The following is a 22,714-nucleotide window of genomic DNA, read 5'->3' on the forward strand; positions in this document are numbered from 1 at the left end:
CCAAATAATTCCCAAGACATACGTGGAGTGTCTGGTTTTTTTATGGTTTATTTAAACTGGCTGTCAGAGGCCCCACGGTGGAGCAGGCACTGAATGGCTGGGAGCTGTGGGGCGGAGCAGGGCAGGGATGTCCAGGTGTCAGAAGGCAAAGGAGGTCAGCAGAGCAGCCAGAGCAGCGTCAGAGCCAGGCTGAGCAGGGGAGCCCAGGCCCTGCGGAGCCCAGCCCCATCCATGACCTGAGCATAGAACTTCGCCACTTTGTCGTTGGGGTTGCCCTGGTGTGGGTCAAACCACATCTGGATGCAGCGGCCGCTCCCTCTGCTGTAGTTGCTGACCTTGTAGGAGTGACTCCAGATCTCATTGCACAGATCAGCAGGTGTGGGGAAGTAGAAAGGGAAGAGGTGGCAGGCAGCTTTCACTGGGCACTGGTTATACCCTGTAGGGAGGATGAACAGCCTTTGGCCACTGGGCTCAGAACTATCTGCTTCTGCCAGCCTCACAACCCCAAATCTCCACATACCTCTTCCACGCCCCCACACCTCCACATCCACATCCCTTCCTTCCTGCCCCACCCCAGCCCTCACCTGAGGTCCAGTTCCAGCCCTTGTGCCAGTTGCTCTTGCAGGTGTAGGAGGAGCGACAATCCTCCCACCAGCTCTCACAGTCCTCTTTGCACAGGGGCACATTCAGGACCCGCTCTTTGCGCCAGCTCTGGTCCACCTGGGAGATTGGGTAGAGAAGGGCTCAGGCTCAGGCATCCCAGCAACCCAGCCCTGAATAGCACCAGAGCTGGAGGTGCGGCCTGCAGAGATGTCTGGGGAGCTCAGCTCCTCTGCTAGGTTGGGGTTGCCAGGAAGACACTAGTACCTGCTGGATCCAGGGCCCGAGGTTAGGGGAGCACTCATAGAGGCAGGTGTCCTGGATAAAATGCCGTTTGCAGGCAGGCGCCATCTGTCCACAGTGGTTCCAGTTGAATCTATATAGGTAGGAAATATCCTTATGGGCTTCCTCGCTGGTGTTGGCGGTGCAGCAGGCATTCTTCTTCCAGGGACTGCACTGGATGGGGGAAGACACAGGATTAAGTCCACAGCCAGTACAGCCAGAATATTCTACCTGCAGCCTCTCCCTTTTTAGTCCTTGATTCACCGACCCAGTCAAAGTCATCCAGGAACATACTTGCTACTGGGGACCTCTTTGGCAGAGGGGCTCTCAGAGGCTGTGGGAGCCCAGAAGGGAGCCCTGCCTGGAGGCACAGTCATTACAGAATTTGTTGATTCATATTCTTATTGCTCCCCTACCTACTCTGACCCAGGCAGTTTTCTAGGAACTGGGGATACAATGGTGAACACTTGTCACATGATAATTGCTTTGGCAAAAAATAAGCAGGGGAGAGGATGGGGACTTGCAGTGTTATAGGGTGGTCAGATTAAGCCTCATTGAGAAAGTGACAAAGACTTGGAGGCGAGGAAGCAAGTTAAATTGTAACCCCAGAATAATTCCAATTACATAAACGCTCAGTACATACTTATTGAATGAAAACCCACAGCCTACAATTTAGTATCAAGCTTGAGTAAAGAAAACTAGCTCAGAGCAGTCTGAGCTCTTTGAGGTATGCAAAATTTGTCAAGCCCAGAGGGATAACACTATGATACTTCAGTCACACCCACCACACTCATGCCCAGGGACAATCCGGAGGCTGAGGCAGGAGGATCACTTAAGCCCAGAAGTTCAAGGTTGTAGTGAGCTATGATGGGCCACTGCCCTCCAGCCTGGGTGACAGAGCAAGACTTCATCTCTAAAAGGAAAGAAAGGCATTTTGTTCCTGACTAGCTGCCTCACCCATTATCTTCAGGCTCCTGGAATTTGTAGATAGAAAGAACAATGTGGCCAATCAATAGCTTATGTTATTTTAACATAAATTCTTGGTAAACAACTTAGGAACTGCCTCTTTTTTCTTAAAAATTCACTTGCAATTGTTGCAAATTGGAGTGTATATTCGGGACAACATGAACCTATTCTCCTGGGTGGAAATCCTCAAGCTTTCTGAATCTTGTTATTTAAGGTTAACAAGCTAAACATTAAAGTGTGCACTTTAAAAAAAAAAATAAAGGCTGAATAAGTGAAATCCAGGGCTGCCGGAGGTGTCTAGGTTGTACCACCACTCTTCAATCTGCATTTGACAGCTGAGGCTCATCCAAACAAGCACAAACAGCACTGTGACCCCTATCTGCTAATGGAGTCAAAAATGAACATTTACATACTGAAAATGCCTATTACAGATTACTTTTCTGTTTTTGTTGTTTTAGAGGCAAGATCTCTGTCACCTGGGCTAGAGTGCAGTAGTGTCATCATAGCTCACTGCAACCTAGAACTTCTGGGCTCAAGGGATCCTTCTGCCTCAGCCTCCTGAGTATCTGGGACTACAGGTGTGCGCTACCATGCCCAGCTGATTATTCAGCTGATTTTTCTATTTTTTGTAGAGATGGGGTCTCACTAGGTTGCCCAGGCTGGCCTTCAACTCCTGGCCTCAAGTGATCCTCCCACCTTGGCCTCCCAAAGTGCTAGAATTATAGGCATGAAGCACCACGCCCAGCCTCTTTTGCATTTTCTTTACAGTTGTATCATCATATTGATTTTTTTAAAAATGTTTATCTAGGTTCAGGATATTTAAAAAGTTGTGGCCAAATAATTCTTGTAAGGAGACCTCAGATCCAATGGGGTCGAGAAACACAGCACAGAGTTTTGCTAGACTCATGAATCGAGATGCTTCTATAGAGCTGTGGTGGCGCATGGCTATAACCCTAGCACTTTGGGAGGCCAAGGCAGGAGGATCGCTTGAGGCTGGGAGTTCATGACCAGCCTGAGCAAGAGCAAGACTGCCATCTCTAAAAAAAAGAAAAATTAGCTAAGCATGGTGGCGCATGCCTGTAGCCCCAGCTACTCCGGAGACTGTGGCAGAAGGATTGCTTGAGCCAGGAGTTTGAGGTTGCAGTGAGCTATGATGGTGCCACTGCACTCTAGCCTGGCTAACAGAAGGAGAGCCTGTTTCAAAAAAAAAAAAAAAAAAAGATGCTTCACACCCAGCGGCAAGACTGTGAAAGACCCACATTTTTTTTTTTTTTGAGAGACAGTCTCACTCTTTTGCCCGGGCTAGAGTGCCATGGCGTCAGCCTAGCTCACAGCAACCTCAGACTCCTGGGCTTAAGCAATCCTTCTGCCTCAGCCTCCCGAGTAGCTGGGGTTACAAGCATGCACCACCATGCCTGGCTAATTTTTTCTATATATATTTTTAGTTGTTCAGCTAATTTCTTTCTATTTTTAGTAGAGACGGGGTCTCGCTCTTGCTCAGGCTGGTCTCGAACTCCTGACCTTGAGCGATCCTCCTGCCTCAGCCTCCCAGAGTGCTGGGATTACAGGCATGAGCCACGGCGCCCAGCTCCAACCAAGGCCCATCTTTCTTGAGCTGTTTAGGGCTAGCAGACAAGAAAGCACTCGGACGCAGGGTGCGGTTTCTCCTGTCAGATCTTTGGAGGAGTCACTCCCATTCTAAACCTCAAAACGAAAAAAAATCCCAGCACGAATCTCTCCAGCTTCATTTCCCAGACTCTTCTCTGGGCCTGCTTCCTTATTTGTGGAACGCGGAAACCCCAACAACTGAAAAGATGAGCTGTTGGCATTGTACTGACATTTGGCTCACAGTATTTGTGAAAAATAGTCACCCACGTTAATGCAAACTGAAGGTCTCCTCTAGCAGGTCTGTCTGCCTCCACCATGGAGTGGGTTTTGATACCTCCATCTCCTGATTTCCTCTTCCCAAGTCAGTCCCTCCCCGCCCCGGATCACCCCTGGGCCCACCTGTTCATGCAACTTGTCCTCGGCGCTTGGCTTTTCCTTGTGGTGCTTGGCATCCATACAGACGTTGAGAAGCTCAGTCCTGACCCTAGACTGGGCCCCCCCTACTTCAGCCACCCACACTAGAAGGAGCAGCAGCTGTATTGTCGTCCACTGGGCCATGGCTGTTACTGGACAAAGAGCTATGGTTAATGGCACTAAGGAAGGCAGAGTTGGGCCTTTAAGGTGTGGACACAGCCCCGGGGGGTGGGGCCTCAACTGGGGCATGGGCTGATCATTCCCTGCTCCACCCCCCAGGGTTTTCCCAGAGCCAATCAGGGTTGGGATAGGACACCATCTGCCCAGGGAAGGTCCCTGGTTGGAGCCCGTCCTGATTTCTCTAGGTAGCCATGAAGATCAAGTGATACGATTAAGGGATAGGCTGTGCTTGCTTCGGCAGCTCTTATACTAAAATTGGAACGATACAGAGATTAGCATGGCCTCTGCAATTAAATTTTTAAAAAATTAAAAAAAAAAAAAAAAGAAAAGAAAGAAAGGGATGGGGTTTGGGCAAAACTCAGAAATAGCCAGGAGTTTGCCAAGGGTCCACAATCCCTTATTCAAAATCGTTGGCTGGGCCTGGCAGCTCATGCCTATAATCCTATCAGTTTGGAAGGCCAAGGCGATCAAGCCCAGAAGTTCAAGACCAGTCTGAGCAACATTGTGAGATTCCATCTCTACAAAAATAAATAAAATAAAATAAAATATTAGCTGGCCATTATGGCATGCACCTATAGTCCCAGCTACTTAGGAGGCTGAGGCAGAAGGATCATATGAGCCCAGGAATTTGAGGCTGCAGTGAGCTATGAGGATGCTGCTGTACTCCAACACAGATGACAGAGAGACCATGTCTGAAAAAAAAATTTTTTTTAATTATCTGGGCATGGTGGCCGACAATTATAATCCCAGCACTTTGGGAGGCTGAGGTGGGAGGATCACTTGAGGCCAGGAGTCCAAAACCAGCCCAGCAACAGAGTAAGACCCATCTCTACAAAAAAATTAAAGAAAAAAAGTTAAGTTAAAAATCCTTCAAAATAAATGTTTCAGAGTTAAAAATGTTTAGGATTTTATGAAAGGTAATACAAACTAAGGTAATATGATTTACATATACCCAACAATCAAGCATATGTTCCAAGGTGAAATAGTTACACTGATGGGATAAATAAAAACTCACATTAATTTTCAGATCAGATTTTCAACATCAAATGACTTTGTGTAAAAGTTTATAAAAATACTCTAGTGTTGGAGTAAAGTAAAAATACTTTACTCTTGGGCTCACGTGATCCTTCTGCCTCAACCTTCTAAGTAGCTGGGACTACAGGAGTATGCCACAATGCCCAGCTAATTTTTATTTTATTTTATTTTATTTTTGTAGAAATGGAGTCTTGCTATATTGCTCAGGCTGGTCTTGAACTTTTGGCCTCAAGAAATTGTGTGGGTTTTGTTTTGTTTTGTTTTGTTTTGTTTTTAAAGCCCTTTCCAGTGTCATCACTTGGGCTAGTCCAGCAGGCCCCTCCCAGAAACCCTGTGGGGCATCTGGGGGATGTCACAGGGCACAGAGGCTAGTGGGGGACAACTGGCTGAACAGCCCCGGGGCCTTGGGAAGTTCCTGAACCCCCTACCAGAGCTGGCCTCCTCTTGGTCACATAGCACTTCAATCCTTTGACCTCAGAACTGGTCACCAGGTGCCTGGACCCTCCTAAAATACTCAGAATTTATGCCCCACAGCTCTCTCCCTCTATCCATTCTCTACACACGAGCTGATGAAGTGAATGAGCCACCCCAACTCACAAACTTGCCTGGGGCCTGCATTGCCCCCACCTCCCTCAGAACTTAGGCGTCTTGACAGGGCCTCCTGCACTGGGCTCTATGCAGGGCTTGGGCCGGGCGGTCTCCAGGCCAACTCTGCACAGCAGGGCTCAGGAAGCCTGGAATTAATTCCTACCCAGCTCTCCTTCCAACCCCACAATCTATTATTTTGCTACTCTATTTATCCCAGCGTTCATTCATTCTCTCATCGCTAATTCCTCCATTCCAGGGCCTAGTCATGCCTCTGCTGACCCACTCACTCACTCACCTTGTGGGCCAGGCCAGAGACATCTACAGTCACCTGGGGCCACCAGGTGATTCTTGGACGAGGTTCTTTGGGGGAAACGAAGCCTAGCAGTTTAGAGCACAGGTTCAAAGTCAGCCTGTACAGCTCCCAGCCCTCACTCCACCTCCGCCTTGGCCTTGTGGGAAATTGATGCAAACTGTAATACCTTAAGTCTTAATTTCATTATCAGAGGGTTAAATGTAGGAGGGAAAACAAACAAATGACAGCCAGTGTAATCTACATGGAATCAGTTGGGCATAGATTAAGGGCATGCCCCAAGTCACAGAGCAGGGACCACCGAAGTCTAGGCCAGAGCTCCTTTGTCTTTCACCCCCTGCACCTTTACCATGCTGGGGCTCTCAAGGGGGCAGCTGGCGCCCTGTGCTGGGGGTGGGGGCTCAGAAAGTAGATTCCATCTGTTCAGTCTGTAGTCTCTCTTTTTCTTTTCTCTTTTTTTTTTTTTCTAATTTCGTTCTATTTTTTTTTTTTTTTAGTAGAGACGAGGTCTCACTCTTGCTCGGGCTGGTTTCAAACTCCTGAGCTCAAACGATCCGCCCTCCTCGACCTCCCAGAGTGCTAGGATTATAGGCGTGAGCCACCACGCTGGCCTGTAGTCTCTCTTGCTGCAGCTGCTTCTGGAGCCAGAACTCTCTAACTCTCCCTGTGACCTACATCGTTCTGTAAGCCTCCTCCTCATCTTCCTAGTCTCACCCGAAGATCTCAGTCCAGCTGTGACCCCACCACTAGTACCCATCACCCCTGCCCCCACCTTGGGGCCCCAGACTAGAAGCACTGAGAACGCAGTGCTGGACTGAAGGGCAAGATCCCTCGGTTCTAGTTCAGGGGTGGACACTGACTTGTAGTTTAACCTTGGGCAGGCCACACTGTGGTCTGGGCCTCAGTCTCCACTTCAGGATTCTTTGCACTTTAGGCAAACAGAGGGCCCTCCCTGCTCAGCTAATCCTTGAACACATGCCGGGAATATCACAGAGTGTGTGGGAAAGGGGCGGCCTTGCAAAAATGACAGGAAAATACCTAATCCCACAATGTCCCTGTTAACAGTTAAAGATCAATCCTGTGAGTTTTCTCACTAACCGGTACCCTGCAGGAGTTCGGGTTTGCACAACCTCTGAAGAAAGCTGAGTGGATGGAAAAGAGATGTAAATCTCCCTCTTTCAAAATTGTTTTTTGAGAATCTGTTTTTACAGAGTTACTGAGTAAACAGCAGGAGAAAACGAGCTACAGCCTAAACCATATCATGAGGACAGAGTCACATCTCCTGTGACAATTCTTTCTCCAAAGAAAGGCAGGAAACCACGTCTTGGACTTTGACATCCTTGCAGTTTTTTGTTATCTACCTGCTGCTGCTTTTGTTACCAACTGACGGCCATCACTATTTTTTTTTTTCTCTTTGTCCCCCTTAAAATCATCGAGCCACTTGGCCTCACTGCTGGCATCTTCCTTCTCTTTCTTTGGCTGCCATGCCGTCTCCCTGCCCTCTTCTCCCCCATTTCTCTCTCTCTCTCTCTCTCATTCTCTCTGTCCTTCTAAAGGATAATATAAACTTTTTAACTATCCTAATCTCTGTGTGAGACATCTTTCTCCACCCGCGCCTTGAGCACCTACTAGGCTTTCCACCCCAATACGTGGCCTTGACGGGAGGTGGGGAGTGCCATACCTGGGAGAGGAGGTGGCTCTCGGGCTGGCTCAGGCTCCTGCTCTGCTCTAAACTCTCCCCTCCTCACTCCAGGGGCTGGCGCGGTTTAGTGGCCTAGGAGACGGGCAGTGGGGCAGGCAGTGGGAATGCAGCCCAGAAGCAGAGCTGGGATGGGACGAAGGCCACGCAGCAGTTAATTATTGCACGTGAGCACCAGCCAGGCCTCCGTAGGGGAGTAGGAGGGGGTGAATTAACAGTGCAGGCCTAAGACCAGTCTCCAAGCTCCCCTTAGCCCATTTTCTCCCAAAAGCTCAGATCTGAAAAAAATCTTACAGCCTGAGCTGCCAGGATCCTTTGAGCTAATCTCATCCATTTCCGACACTCCTGTCCTGTTGTACAGACGAGGAGAATGAAACCCAGAGAATCAGGACAGAGCCAATTTCAGGGCAAGGGCTAGAGCACAGGCTTCCACTCCCAGCCAGCTGTAGAGAGCAAGGAGCTCCCATGTCCCTGAATTGTAGAGCCACCAACTCCTTCGACCTCATCAGCCCAGGTGTTATTCACCTTCAGCCACAAACTCACAAATGTTCCGAATCTTTTGATCAGAGCCTCAGTGGTTCAAATGTCCAAGATCCCCATCCATGTCACACCCACTCCCCCACTCACTCAGGTATCCTTTCTATAGTAGCCAAGAGTCTGGGCTAATTTAGACTCTTCCTACCACCCCCACCCAGCCAAGGACAAATGCCTTCCTTTTCTTACCCTGTGAGCCCAAGGTGATACCACTGGTGGGAAACGGGAGAGGGAGGAGCAGATTTGGGCAGGAGGAAGCACAGAGCTCTGCTTTGTCAAGGTGCCCGTGTGCCCTTGGCTCAGGTGGTTGTGGAGGCTAAAGCTCAGGGGAAGGGTCCAGACTGGATGCAGATGTGGGAGTCGTTGGCCTATGGGTGGTAGTAAAAGTTTAAGGAAGGGCCGAGCATGATGGCTCACACCTGTAATCCTAGCACCTTGGGAGGCCAAGGCAGAAAGATCGCTTGAGGCCAGGAGTTTGAGACCAGCCTGAGCCACAAGGCAAGACCTAGTCTCTCTAAAAAAATTTAAAAATTAGTGGGGCAAGGAGGGTCCAATGCAGACACTATAAAACAAGACTCCAGACCATAATCAGAGCCCTTTTGTTACAAGGGGTCCATTCATTGTCTGTGGCAAACATATCTTGCTCTTGCTCTGTAAACCTATCTTGCTTGTCCTTCCTCAATAAACTTCGTTTCACACTTGCCAAAAAAAAAAAAAAAAAATTAGTGGAGCATGGTGGCATGTGACTGTAGTCCTAGTTACTCAGAAGGCTGAGGCAGGATCGCTTAAGCCCGGGAGTTGAAGGTTGCAGTGAGCTGTGATCAGGCCACTGCACTCCAGCCTGGGTGATAGAGTGATACCCTGTCTCTATAACAACAACAAAAAAAGTTTAGTGGCTGGGCGCAGTGGCTCACGCCTGTAGTCCTAGCACTCTGGGAAGCCAAGGCGGGTGTATCATTTGAGCTCAGGAGTTTGAGACCAGCCTGAGCAAGAGCAAGACCCCGTCTCTACTAAAAATAGAAATAAATGAGCTGGAAAACTAAAAATATATAGAAAAAATTAGCCGGGCGTGGTGGCACATGCCTGTAGTCCCAGCTAGTCGGGAGGCTGAGGCAGGAAGATTGCTTGAGCCCAGGAGTTTGAGGTTGCTGTGAGCTAGGCTGACGCCATGGCACTCTAGCCCAGGAAACAGAGCACGACTCTGTCTCAAAAAAAAAAAAAAGAAAAAGAAAAAAAAAATCTAAAGGAAAAAAGTTTAGGGATGCTATGAGCCCAACACCCCAGGGAATGCCACAGGCATGGACTCAAGGAGGAAGAGGGAGACAGGAGCCAGAGGAGGCAGTTGAATCTCTGGAGGAAAATCAACCAAGAAGGAAGGTCCTCAAGGGCCTGGAAAGAGACCAACTCCCAGGAAATCCCAGCTTCTGTCCCACGGCAATGAGCCATACTTGAATCCTGTGACAATCTGGGAGGTGTCAACTTAAAAATTATGAGATCTATAGATTTAGAAAGGAGAACTTTATTTCTTATGATGGGTTACAACCTGCAGGCTGGGAAGCAGAGCCTCTGGCTGAGACCAAAAGCAGGCTCTTCAAGGGAGGAAAGTTGGGACAGGAGTTTTATGCTAAATAGGTTGCCTAAACCTACAAATTTAACAGGTTTTAAGAGGAGCTATGAATATTCATGAAAAATCACCAGGATGGCCTTAATCAGCTTTTCAATTACCTCCTGTACCTTTTTAAAGGCTGCCTCCCCCGTAAGCCCAAGATTGGTTTCAGGCGTGGTGTTTCAGGTGGCTCATACCTGTAAATCCTAGCAGTCTGGGAGGCCAAGGCGGGAGGATGGCTGGAGGCCAGAACTTCAAGACCAGCCTGAGCAAGAGCAAGGCCCCCATCTCTACGAAAGAAAAAAATCTACAAAAATCAGAAAATTTAGCTGTGCATGGTGGTGAGTATCTGTAGTCCCAGCTACCTGGGATGGTAAGGCAGGTGGATTGCTTGAGCCTAGGAGTTTGAGGTGGTAGTAAGCTACGATGATGCCACTGCACTCTAGCCCAGGCAACCAAGTGAGACACTATCTCAAAAAACAAAAAAAAGATTAGTTTCAGGTTGTGCCCAGCCTGCATGGTTCATCCATTGCTGGGCCAAAATGTTTTCTCCCAGCAACTGGATTAATCAGTAAGCACTGGGGAGACCTGGTTGATATATACTCATAATCAAGCCAGGTGGCATTCAAACTCGAGTGAGTCTGTTTTAGGGTTTGGGAAGTCCTTGATAATGAATATGTCCTCCTGTGTTCTGAGCAGTTTTAAGAGGAGCAATGAGGTGGTTTGAGGGGGCATGGAAAGGATGGGTGGCTCCAGGGTAGAAAGGGAAGGGAAAAAGGGAAGCTCAGAAGGGGTGGAAGGCAGCAGAAAGTGATAGCCTATGGGTAGGTGGTATAGAAGGAGGAGCAGGTCGTGGAGGGGAGGGAGACACAGCGTCTGTCTCCATCTCATTGTGAGAGTCTGACTCAGGGAGGCTCTCAAGTTTCTAATATGCTGGTTGAGTTTCAAATTAGACTCCTTTAGTTTTGAATGCCTCCTTTAATGGGGCTGTCAGAGACTCCTGATCAGGTTTAGAGCTCTCGTAAACCAATTTCCAAAGGCCTCCCATTGCTTCTGACAGAACCCTCTGTGTTCTAATTGTGCATGAAAGTAAACTGATTTAGGCATGTCAGAAGGTCCTGCTCCAGGCAAAAGGATCTGAAACATTAGTTTGGGGGGGGGGTCTCACTCCTTGAAGTGGGGATCTGGAGCCAAGCTTTCTTTTGTGTTCCCCTTCCCCTATCTCCTATTTTGGACCAGATCTTTTATCCTAAAGACTTATCTCCTACTTTACTCTCTCTTCCAACCCCCAAAAGAAAACCTTCACAGGCACACACATATATATTTAATTCTTGGGGTATCCCTATAACTCTTAAATTATTTATGCAAAAATCCTGACGAAGCTAGGAACCCTCCATCCTTGTTCCCAACCTCCTGAGTCAAGATCATTTCTTGGGCCGGGCGAGGTGGCTCACACCTGTAATCCTAGCACTCTGGGAGGCCAAGGCGGGAGGATCGTTCAAGGTCAGGAGTTCTAGACCAGCCTGAGCAAGAGCGAGACCCCGTCTCTACTAAAAATAGAAAGAAATTGGCTGGACAACTAAAAATATATATAGAAAAAATTAGCTGGGCACGGTGGCTCATGCCTGTAGTCCCAGCTACTTGGGAGGCTGAGGCAGGAGGATCACTTGAGCCCAGGAGTTTCAGGTTGCTGTGAGCTAGGCTGACGCCACGGCACTCTAGCCCAGGCAACAGAGTGAGACTCTGTCTCAAAAAAAAAAAGACTGTTTCTTGATGTGATTCATGCCAAACACCAAAGACATTGCTGTATTCTGAGTAGGTCAAACCTACTTATAATATAATCCTAACGTAGAGAAGAGAAACTGGGGGGTCTTCCATGTAGAAGGTGGGGGCAGGAGACCTAGAAAGGAATTACGGATGTATATCAAGTCACTCAGCAACTTTTATGCAGGTGCAAGAAACATGTCAAAGTGGCCATGAGATTGTTTAACATGGGTGAATGTAACTCCATGTTTACTGCCAGAAACCAAAGCTTTGTGTGAAATATTGAATTTATGTGGTGGGAGGGAGGGTAGGAAAGCCCGTACCTGTCTGTTCTTTTCCTCATCCCTTCCCTTCATTCCTCAGCTGCAGGAGACTGAGCCCCCCCTGGCTTTGGTAACCCTATCCTGAGGTGTGTTTACTTGATGGTTAACTTTGCTGTACCGGGTACTTCCTTTCCCATTTTCCTTTTTTTGTTTTTTTTGAGACAGTCTCACTCTGTTGCCCAGGCTAGAGTGCCGTGGCGTCAGCCTAGCTCACAGCAACCTCAAACTCCTTGGGCTCAAGTGATCCTCCTGCTTCAGCCTCCCGAGTAACTGGGACTACAGGCCTGTGCCACCACGCCCGGCTAATTTTTTTTCTATTTTTAGTTGTCTGGCTAATTGCTTTCTATTTTTAGTAGAGATGGGGGTCTCCCTCTTGCTGAGGCTGGTCTCGAACTCCTGACCTCAAGTGATCCTCCCACAGTGCTAGTATTACAGGCCTGAGCCACCACACCCAGCCCCCAATAATTCTTAAACATGTAAGCCGTCAGAGTTCCTGATGGCAGCTGGTCAGGGACCATCACCTGAGAACCTAGATTCCCCATAATAGCATTAACTTATCAAGGGCATCACCCAGTAGAGGGTGTCAATGGGGAAAAAAAGCCAAATTCTGTAAAATAATTTTAAAGAAATTTACTCTGAGCCAAATTTGAGGACCATGACCCGGAGCCACTCCCAAAAAGCCTTGAGCAAGTGGATTCGGTGTGGCTGGGTTACAGTTTGGCTTTATACATTTCAGGAGACAGGGGTTACAGGTAAAGTCATAAATCAGTATGTGGGAGGCATACCTTGGTTTGGCCTGAAAAGGTGGGCCATCTAGAAGGTGGGGGGGCTTACAGGTTATAGGTGGGTTTAAAGATTATTTGGCTTGTAATTGGTTAAAGACAGGAAGCTTTGTCTAAAGGCTTGGAGTGTTTTAACATAAGGAGCTGTTTATCACAGATAAGCCACCAGACATAGATTTATTGTATAAATTGAGGACCTGCAGGTTTATCTTGCATACCCTTAGGCCTGTTAATGGGTTACAAAAGATGTCCCCAAGAAGGGGGTGGGGCATGATGAGGCATGTCTGACCTCCCTCCTTCTGGCAGGCAATTTAGTTTTAGGATATTCCTTTGGCCACGAGGGGGTCCATTCAGTCAGCCGGTGGGGGATGAGCCTTAAAATTTTATTTTAGTTCACAAGGGTGAGCATCCTCATAGAGCCTGATGGGCCAGCTGAGTCCGGCTGAAATGATCCCCCCACTCTTAAAACCAGTGCCAACAAAGATGTCCTCTCTGGAGTCTGGATGGAGGGGATCAGAGAAAACGAATAGTCTCTGCGATCTCAGCCTAAAGGTAAGAGAGCTTAGGTCTGGAGACAGCTTACCCAGCTCCCCGCTAACACAGCAAGGGAGACAACTGAGCTGTCAGGGGGCTCTTGCAAGTGCTGGTGCCTTGACTATGATCACGCTGGGTCTCAGCAGATCCCACCCTTGCCACCAATTATGTAGACTTAAAAATCACGAGATTGGTAAATTTAGAAAGGAGAACTTTATTTCTTATGATGGGTTGCAATCTGCAGGTTGGGAAGCAGAGCCTCCAGCTGAGACTAAGAGCAGGCACTTCCAAGAAAGGAAGGGTGGGACAGGAGTTTTACGCTAAAAGGATTGGCGAAACGTACATATTTAACAGGTTACAGGAGGAGCTATGACTATACATAAAAGGGGGTTGCGCGAATGTGCCATAAGCAAACATACAGGTTGCGTAAGTCCCACGTTCACTTTGGTGTGGAAACTTAACTCTAAAATGCAATAAAAATTAGGCTCTGTATGTCAAAAGGTGAAATATAGGAAACAGAGGTGCTTTGTGAGCAGCCTCTGTAAACTGGGCAAAACCGGTCCATGGTCGATAGTCATTTAACAGGAAGGAATGCTTTGTAAACTGGTCAGCCGTCATGTCCCAATCATAAAAAGGGAGGGGAGTCTGGCCTCGGCATCAGGCAGTTGGTTGAAGTTGAAGTCAGTGGAGGAGTGTTTCATCTTGTGTTTTCCAGGGCTGGAAACTCTTAGGGGAAAAGTCTGGTAACAGTGAGAAAGGGCATATACTGAGGCATGACTGACCTCCCATCTTGGGAACCTTAGTTGTTAAAGTGTTTCTGGGATCTCCTTGGCCAAGAAGCGTTCATTCAGTCAGTCAATTGGGAGGCTTGGGATTTTATTTTTATTCTGTAGAGGGTTAAATCCTCTGAAGACTTCAGCAGGTAGAGGGCATCCAGCACCCTCAGACCTTCCTCCTTGATCATAAGCCTAGTGCAGCCTGCTGATTGGAGAAGGGTGAGCCAGGTGTCTTGCAATGTCTGAAGGTGAGCGCTCTTCTAGATGCAGCTCCTGCCCCCTCATCTCTTCTCCTGGCCTGGGGGCTGATTGTTAACTGGACTTTATGGCCTCTCCTGCTTTTATGCCTTTATGGCCTCACTACTGCAGTAGTGAGATTTGTCTCCCCAGCCAGGCTCCTGGGCCCTGAAGGCTTGAGAATAAGAGCCCAGCAAATGGGAGGTTGAGTTAGAGGTCAACTTCAGTTCCTTGGGTGAGTCCTCGCCTCTTCTTGAGCCTCAGGTCCCTGCTCTGAATCATGAGGTGGCATACCCATCTGGAGCCTGGGTGCTGTGGCCATTTGGCCAGCAGGGAGGGACGGAATCAGGCAGCCACCTTGGAGAGAGTCCAGAGAGTATCTGCCTGGACTGGAAGTTTAATACCAGCAAGGTTAACCATTGGCACCCCTTCCCACCCCAGTGTGAAGGCTGCCCTGTGACCAGGCTAAGATAACGCAAAGGTGTTTGACCCAGAAGGGTGGAGAGTCTGGGCTTCAGGGAGTAGGAGGGGGCCTCAGAGTGAGGGAGGAGAGAACTCTGAGCTTTTCCTGAGTGCCCACCCATCACACATGCAATCTCACATCACCCATCCCTCCGGCTGTGGGAACCACAGATCCGAGTCTGATTCCAAGCCTGACTTTTTTCATGTAGCAGCTGTAGGAGAGAAGCTCTGTGAGGGGCCCTCAAGTCCCCATCCTAAGGCTTACAGATCCATTATGTCTTGTTTTCTTTTTCTTGAGACAGAGTCTCAGTCTGTTGCCTGGGCTAGAGTGCGTGGCGTCAGCCTGGCTCACAGCAACCTCAAACTCCTGGGCTTAAGCGATCCTACTGCCTCAGCCTCCCGAGTAGCTGGGACTACAGGCATGCGCCACCATCCCCAGCCAACTTTTTTCTATATACTTTTAGTTGTCCGGTTAATTTCTTTCTATTTTTTTTTTTTAGTAGAGACGAGGTCTCACTCTTGCTCAGGCTGGTCTCGAACTCCTGACCTCGAGTGATCCTCCCACCTTGGCCTCCCAGAGTGCTAGGATTACAGGCATAAGCCACCATTCCTGGCCTCCAATATGTCTTCTTTGGCCACATCTCCTCATCTCCTGCCCACACCACCTCACAACTCCTATCTCAGCCACCTTGGAATTCTGCTTGCCCTTCTGTTAGCTCCAAGCTTGTGTACTTGCTGAGACCTCTCCATGGAATGCCAGTCTCCCTGCTGTTTGGTGCTTGGCAAACATTTCTCCTCTGGAAACTTTCCCCAACCTCTTTGGGCTTCCACAGAACAAAACCACACTCTGTGCTTCCCTCTGTGAAAGCCTCATCTCGTTGTTCCAAGAGTTATTGGTTCTCAGATCTGTCTGTCCCCATCAGACCTTGCAAGGGACTCAATTCCCTTCCTGTAGAATGAGACCAACATGGGCCAGAGGTCTGGGCGCTCAGAAAGCATTTGTTGACTGGCAGAATGAGTACGGGGATTCCTTAACTTACCGAGCACCTCCTTCATGCCAGGCACCTAGCCAGGCCCTGGGGATCTGGCACAAAGTGACACAGACACAACTCTGCTTGCAGGAGTGTATGTTTTCTTAGGTAAAAGGCAGACAATAAACACAGTGGACAGAAATCTGCACAAAGGGCCAGAGTGGTATGATGAGAAAGCACCTGGGTGGCTTCTTTGGGTTGAGTGGCCATCAGTCAGTTTAGGGGGGATTGTAGGCTGTGATCTAAGTGCCCACAAGGGGCCAACCTGCAGAGGAGGACTGAAGAACTTTATAGGCACACAGGGAATTGCTGGAGCAAAAGCCCCAACGTTGAGAGAGTAACTGGAGCTTATTCATGGGGTGAGGGGGGGAATGATTTGATCTGAGGTCTCAGAGGAGGGGCAGGGCCATCTATGCCATTGAAGAAGTTTGGTTTTTACAGCAGATACCATGGGAAAGCAAGAAGGGTCAGTGAGGGGGCTGTCACATAATAAGACATATTTAGGTTTTGTTTTTACTTTTCAAAAATGTCCATCAGATAGTAAAACTTGTGGGTGAAAGTGTGCTGACAAGTAGGATACCTATAGCTCTCAAAATGTCTCCCTACAACATACTTATTAGTTACAAAGGGGAAAAGGGAAGTGGAGAAATGTGGCGGACACGATTAACTCCACCAGGAATGGGAAAACCCAACACTATGTGCCTCCCACCATGATGCACAGAGTACAGTGTTGCTTTCAGGTGTTCGTGCCAAAAATGCATAACCTCAATTAGTCAATCATGAGGAAAAAGATAAATCCAAACGGAGGAATATTCTACAAAACAACTGGCCTGTGCTTTTCAGAAATATGAAGGTCATAAAGGAACCCCACTCCTTCAAATACCCATCGGTAGGGGACTGAATTCAATGTGATGTATATGTAGAATGCATTGTTAGCCAGCAATTTAAAAGAATAAACCAAATCTCAATAGGTCCATATGGAAAGATCTCGGGAACCATGCTCTTAGCATAACACACATGGCAAATGAAAGCTACACTGAGATGCCTTCCCCCTACCTATCAGAAGAGCAGAAAATCAAAGTTTGATGCATGCTGTACTGACAAGACTGTGGAGAAACAGGAACTCTCCTACTTTGCTGGGGGGGGGGGAGGGCACATTGATACAACCCCTATAAAGTTATAATCACCAAAATTATATGTACTCTCGAACCCCGGTCCCTTTGTAGTGCAGAGGTGATGAGGAAACCCAGGGCAGGAGTAAGAGCTCCAGACTGAGGGATTAAATGCCTGGATTCTGACTCAATTTCCACCCCTTACTTGTCAGTGAACTTCAGGCCAGTTGCAGCCCCATTTGGAGCCTCTCAATAGGAATGATAAGTAATGTGTCCCCGCCTACCCACACATCCCCAAATTATTTACAAAACATATGACACAAGTGGATCTTTCTATTAGAATAGGCTGTCAGAGGAACCCTGGGGACTCTTTTGGATCAGGAACCACTGCCCTGGGCCCTAATGCCATGGAGCATGGCCCCAGCATTCATGGCCTCAGCATAGAACTTCGCCACCTCCTCGTTGGGGTTGCCCTGGGCTGGGTCAAACCACATCTGGATGCAGCGGCCACTCCCTCGGCTGTAGTTGCTGACCTTGTAGGAGTGACTCCAGAGGCCCTCACAAAGGGCAGCTGGCGAGGGGAAGGAGGACTCAAACGTGCGGCAGGTGGTCCCGGCTGGGCACTCGTTAATCCCTGGGGGAGAATACAGGACCCTCAGCTTCTGGGCCAGACCTTACCTCTGCAACCCCAAATCCCACTCCCATTCCCCATGTCCTCAGCCCCAGGTTCTCACCTGAGGTCCAGTTCCAGCCCTTTTGCCAGTTGCTCTTGCAGGCGTAGGAGGAGCGACAATCCTTCCACCAGCGCTGACAGTCCTCTTTGCACAGGGGCACATTCAGGATCCGCTCTTTGCGCCAGCTCTGGTCCACCTGGGCGGCCAGGGGAAGGAAGGCTCCTGTCAGCCAGGTATCTCAGCAGCCATAGCCCAGAAGGGGGCCAGGGATGGGGGAGGGAAGGTGCCTCCACCACCCTAGAGTAGGATTCCTGGACCACACCCTGGCTGCGAGAGCCTGGCAGGCTCTGCCCTCTGCTGAGGTTCATGTTTGTGGGGACAGCACTGGCACTTGTGCCTGCCGGATTCAGGGCCCCAGGTTGGGTGAACACTCATACAGTTGTCCTGGATGAAGTGGCGCTTGCAGGCTGGCTCCATCTTGCCGCAGTGGTCCCAGTTAAAGTTATACAGGCAGGAGGTGTCCTTGTGCAGCTCCTGGCTGGTGTTGACGGAGCAGCAGGCGTTCTTCCTCCAGGGACTGCACTGGGTGGGGAAGACACAGGACTAAGTCCCTCCCACCACAGCCACCTCCTCCATACTCTGGCTCCTCTACCCCAGGTAGGTCATCCAGACAAACCCTTTCTGAGGAGGGCCCTTGAGAAGGCCACATTTTGGGGTAGAGGTGATTACGAGATTGGATTTTAGCAGAGTAGTACAGGAGATGGGGGAGACCAAGGGGAGCCACTGTCTGGGAGAGTAATTATTATTTTTATAGCTCTTAATAGTTAAAAAAGTTATTTCACATTATTTCGGTTATTCATATCATTCATTTTGCATCCAGCCAGTATTAGCTGACTGTTTATCATACATCAGGTACTGTGCTGAGTGCTAGGAATACTGCAGGGGACAAAATAGATCACATCTCTGCCCTCATGGAGCTTATGGTTTTAGTTGGGGGATGGTGGTAAAGAACATTCTAGGCATAGAAAACAGTAGGTGCAAAGTCCTTGAGGTTTTTGTGGTTTATCCTCTCAAGAACCCAGTAAAAATCTTTACCCCCATTTTTACAGGGTGTAAGTAAGCTGCACCCCTAATGAATAGTGGAGTTGAGGGTTTAGCTCAGGACAGGGAGGAGAGGAACCTGGCCCTGGTTGTGGTGGAGGGTAGAGGTTGGGGGCTGACCTGGCTCTCAGGGCCTGGGACTCCAGGTAGATCCTGAAAGCGGTGGGCGACAGAGGAGCTATGGCCTGCACGTGGCCTGAACGTGGACCTGACTACACGTGGGAAAGGCAATCCTAGAAAGGTAAATTCAAGGCAGGTGAGACAAATGGAAGTGGTGGTTTCTCTGTAGAAATCACTCTAGGCCATGACTCAGAAAAGCTGAGTGATCATGAGCCCGTTGCTTAAAATCTCTGAGATGAACTCTCGCACCTAGGGCCAAGTGAGGGGCAGATGGCGTGGCTCTGGGCACCCAGTGAGGAAATCCACGAGGGCAGAGCCAACTCTATATCTCTCCAGCACCCCGCTCACGCCCCGTGCTGGCTGATGCAGAATGTGCTCCCAGGCCTGCCCAACTCCGTGCACGCACTGCTTGGATGCCCCAACTCTTGGTCACCCTGCAAGACCCCTGCTTGGCCTGCCAGTCAGGGTCAGGGGTTTCTGTCTCTGAAAGAGTTAATATAATGGAAATCACTCCCTAGGCTATAGTAAGGACTCAACAAAAATGGCCACTGTCATATAGCCTGTGGCCCTCGGAATTACGATCATCTGTCCCTCTCAAAGGTCTGCATCTGCACCATTTCTTGGCAAAGAGGAGGTGCTGCAGAGGGCTCCTAAAAGCAAATGATGTGGTGGGTACAGAGTTTCGGTTTCAGTTTTGGAGGATGAAAGACTTCTGGAGATGGCTGGTGGTGATGGTTGTGCAATTATAGGAGCATACTTAGTGCTTACAGTTAAAAATAGTTAAAATGTTAAATTTATGTTGTGTGTATTTTACCACAATAATTTTTTTAAAAAAGCAAGTGACACATCAGAAACGATTCAGATGTCATGGCGCTTCTGGGATTCTATCTCTTCACTTCAACCCCCTGGAGTCTGTCCGCATACCAATCTCTCCCTGGGAGCATCCCCGGCCCTCTAGCAATGTGGATCTTGCCGGGGGCAGACAAGGAAACCAGAAGGAATGAAATACTGGCATCTCTCCTGAGGCTGGAGTTCAAATTCAAGCTCAGATTTCCCAAGCTGCGTGAGCGGCCTCCCCTGTGCAATGGGGGCCCTGGCCTCCCCTCCCCTTCTCTGTGGGCAGCAGCAGCCTTGGCTCTGGGCACACTAGACTTGCCCCTGCTTGTGGCAGCACCCTGTGACCTGTGCACATTCTGTCCTGTGCCGGGCTGCCCATTCGTGCTTTGTCTTCCTGGAAAACTCTTACTCATCCTCCAAGGCCAAGCTCAAAGGTCCCTTTACTGGGAAGTCTTGCCGGCATATCTGATTTGTCACTTTACTACCAAATGGGGGTGGGAGACCTGGCCTGTTTGTACATGTTTGCTGCATGTACCATGACCACGAGGGACCCGTCTGCTCTTCTACCTTGCCATTGAGCTCTGTGGGCTGGCACATAATTAAGGCTGGGAAAGGTACTGCCAATCTCTCTGCTCAGTTCCCTCTCTGGCCTATTTCCTCATTTGTATAGAGACCACCACCCACCTACCACTCCTGGGAGGGGTGCGGGAGAAAGGGAGGAATTAGGGTGACTCCAGTGACTCCAGGGTGTTGTGTTCTGAGCAATTGGAAGAGTGGTGTGGCCATATACTGGGAGTGGAATAAGGATGGAGTGGGATGGGAAAGGAGAATTCTGGAATTGAGAGAAATAGCAGAGTCATACTTAGTAAATACAATCTACATAGTAAATAAAATGTCTTCAGCTTGGAGACTTTTTGGATATTGGAGGAGACAGAGAGGTAACGGACAAAAATAACCAGGTTTCTGGCTTGCAAATTGGGGAGGTGTTGGTGTAATTTTCTGAGACGGCGAAGTTGTGGGGAGGTACTGGCTGGTGCCACTGTAGGACTTTGGGACATCAGGACTCTCGAGCCCTTAGAATGGTATCGGCACATAGTGAGCGCTCAGTAAATATTTGCTGTCTGGATGAATGGGAGGATGTTGATTAAAGGGTGGGGTGGTGGGAGGGGCCAGGATGATCTCTGGAGGCCACCTCTGATTTGTGTGTCTTTCAGCTTCAATTTGGATTAAGTGAATCTTGGTGAAATGAACCTGGCCCTGGGGGCTGAAAGCAGAAGGGACAATGGCAGGGAGGAACATGGAGCTGGAATGAGGAGGAAGCAGTGGATCACAGCTCACTGCAGACTCCAGCTCCTGGGCTCAAGTGATCTTTCCACCTCTCCAGCCTCCCAAGTAGACGGGACTACAGGCACGCACCACCCCACCCGGTTTCTTATTGCCTTGTGCGTTAGGTTTCTATTGGCGCTGTAACAAATTACCACTAGCTTAGTGGTGTAAAACAACACAAACTTATTAACTTACAAGTATAACATGGGTCTCAGTGGGCTGAAATCAAGGTATCAGCAGTTCTTGAGTCCTTTCCTAGCTTCTAGAGGTCACTGCCTTCCTTGGCTCATGGCCCCTTCCTCACCTTCAAAGCCAGCCATGTACATCTCCCCGCTCCTTCTTCCTTTGTCACATCTTGTTTTCTCACCACAGCGGGGAAGGCTTCCCCAATTTTAGGGACTCATGTATTAATAAATAGATTGGGCCAACCTGGACAGTCCCCGTCTCAAAGTCCTTAACCGTAAGCATATCTGCAAAGTCCCTTTCGCCGTGTAAGCTAACATAGTCACAGATCTAGGACTAGGACTCGGACATCTTTGGGCAGTCTATTCTGCCTATGCCTCTGTGCAGGGGTGAGAGCGTGTGTGCATGTTTGTGTAGGTTTGTGTCTCTTCAGCCTTTGCTTCCAACGCAGAAGGTCTCTCTTCCCACTCTCTATTTTTGCTTTGGTCAGAGTGAGGAAACCTTAGTTGCAATAAGCAAATATATACAAACCCGCCATGCAAATCGGGGCCCAGCTGGAGCACCCTCCTGAGGCTGGCTTTCTAGGGAATCGGAAGAGAATCCAGAGACCCCTTCTAATTCCTCTATCCATCTTGAACCTTGATTCAGGTCCAGAGAGGCCTCAATGACAGAAAATAAATGAGGTGTTGCATGACCCTTAGGTAAAATGAACCTCATACCAGAGGCTAAGGTGTGCTCCCTCAGCCAGCCCACCCAGGGAGGCTCTCCAGCCTCCCTCATCCTGCTCTCCACACACCAGGCTCTCCTGCCTGGGCCTCCCCCTCATTCCCCTGCACCCCACACCTATCCTGGGAGGCCCTTCTCCCACAGCAGATGTGCTCTTTCCTCCTTCTCTCTGACTCTGAAGCATCCCTCAGGCCCAACTGAAGTCTCACCTGCCCAAGGAAGCCTTTTTCAACATCTCCATGTCCTCCTCCAAGGATGGATGTCACCCTTTGAGGACAGGGCACTGTCTCCTGGTCTTGTTTCTCTCACAGTGCCCGTCGCCAAGACATCCACACGGCAGGCCCTCGGTTAACACCACACCGTACACACACCTCACTCTTCCAGGCTTCTGTGCTCTTGCACATGCTGCCCGCTTTTGACTAGAGTGTCCTTTCCTGACTCCTCCTCAAGGTCTCATCTCCTCTGAGGGGCTTCCTCAAACCACCCCTTCCCCCTCTCCCCTCCGCACGCTGCCCTTCTCTTAATGTTTCCACCGTTCTCTTCTCAGAACCCATCTCCATTATAGCAGCAGTCCCCAACCTTTTTGGCACCCGGGACCAGTTTCATGGAAAACAATTTTTCCATGAATGGAGAATGGAGGGGGATGGTTTCGGGATGATTCAAGTGCATTACATTTATTGTGCGGTCAAACCTCTCTGCTAATGATAATCTGTATTTGCAGCCGCTCCCCAGAGCTAGCATCACTGCCTCAGCTCCACCTCAGATCATCAGGCATTAGGTTCTTGTAAGGAGCATGCAACCTAGATCCTTCACATGCTCAGTTTACAGCAGGGTTCGCACTCCTGTGAGAATCTAATGCTGCTGCTGATCTGACAGGAGGCAGAGTTCACACAGCGATACCAGT

The 22,714-nt window shown here is 49.1% G+C and overlaps 2 protein-coding genes across 2 annotated transcripts; both read right to left on the reverse strand.

Moving 5' to 3' along the window:
- On the reverse strand, positions 1-4,048 carry LOC138384033 (folate receptor alpha-like). Its single transcript, XM_069469299.1, has 4 exons — positions 3,856-4,048; positions 868-1,056; positions 585-720; positions 1-436 (listed from the first exon to the last, which is right to left on the reverse strand). Exons 1-4 carry the CDS (start codon positions 4,012-4,014, stop codon positions 156-158), a joined length of 765 nt encoding a protein of 254 aa, XP_069325400.1. The 5' UTR covers positions 4,015-4,048; the 3' UTR covers positions 1-155.
- A 13,172-nt stretch (positions 4,049-17,220) lies between these two features.
- On the reverse strand, positions 17,221-18,618 carry LOC138384825 (folate receptor gamma-like). The gene is given in 5 exon segments (XM_069470489.1): positions 17,221-17,477; positions 17,578-17,713; positions 17,915-17,958; positions 17,961-18,099; positions 18,613-18,618. Coding segments are annotated over 5 exon segments (582 nt in total).
- Positions 18,619-22,714: the final 4,096 nt, after the last annotated feature.

This window comes from Eulemur rufifrons, chromosome 6, assembly GCF_041146395.1.
Source record: "Eulemur rufifrons isolate Redbay chromosome 6, OSU_ERuf_1, whole genome shotgun sequence".
Taxonomy (NCBI): domain Eukaryota; kingdom Metazoa; phylum Chordata; class Mammalia; order Primates; family Lemuridae; genus Eulemur; species Eulemur rufifrons.

Bases quoted from the DNA above. Each gene is read 5' to 3' on its own strand.
- LOC138384033 (XM_069469299.1), bottom strand. From the start codon at position 4,014: ATGGCCCAGTGGACGACAATACAGCTGCTGCTCCTTCTAGTGTGGGTG. The intron at 1,057-3,855 runs GTGGGCCCAGGG...TCCCCCATCCAG, and splicing joins AGGACAAGTTGCATGAACAG to TGCAGTCCCTGGAAGAAGAA. The intron at 721-867 runs GTACTAGTGTCT...CCAATCTCCCAG, and splicing joins TCGGGCCCTGGATCCAGCAG to GTGGACCAGAGCTGGCGCAA.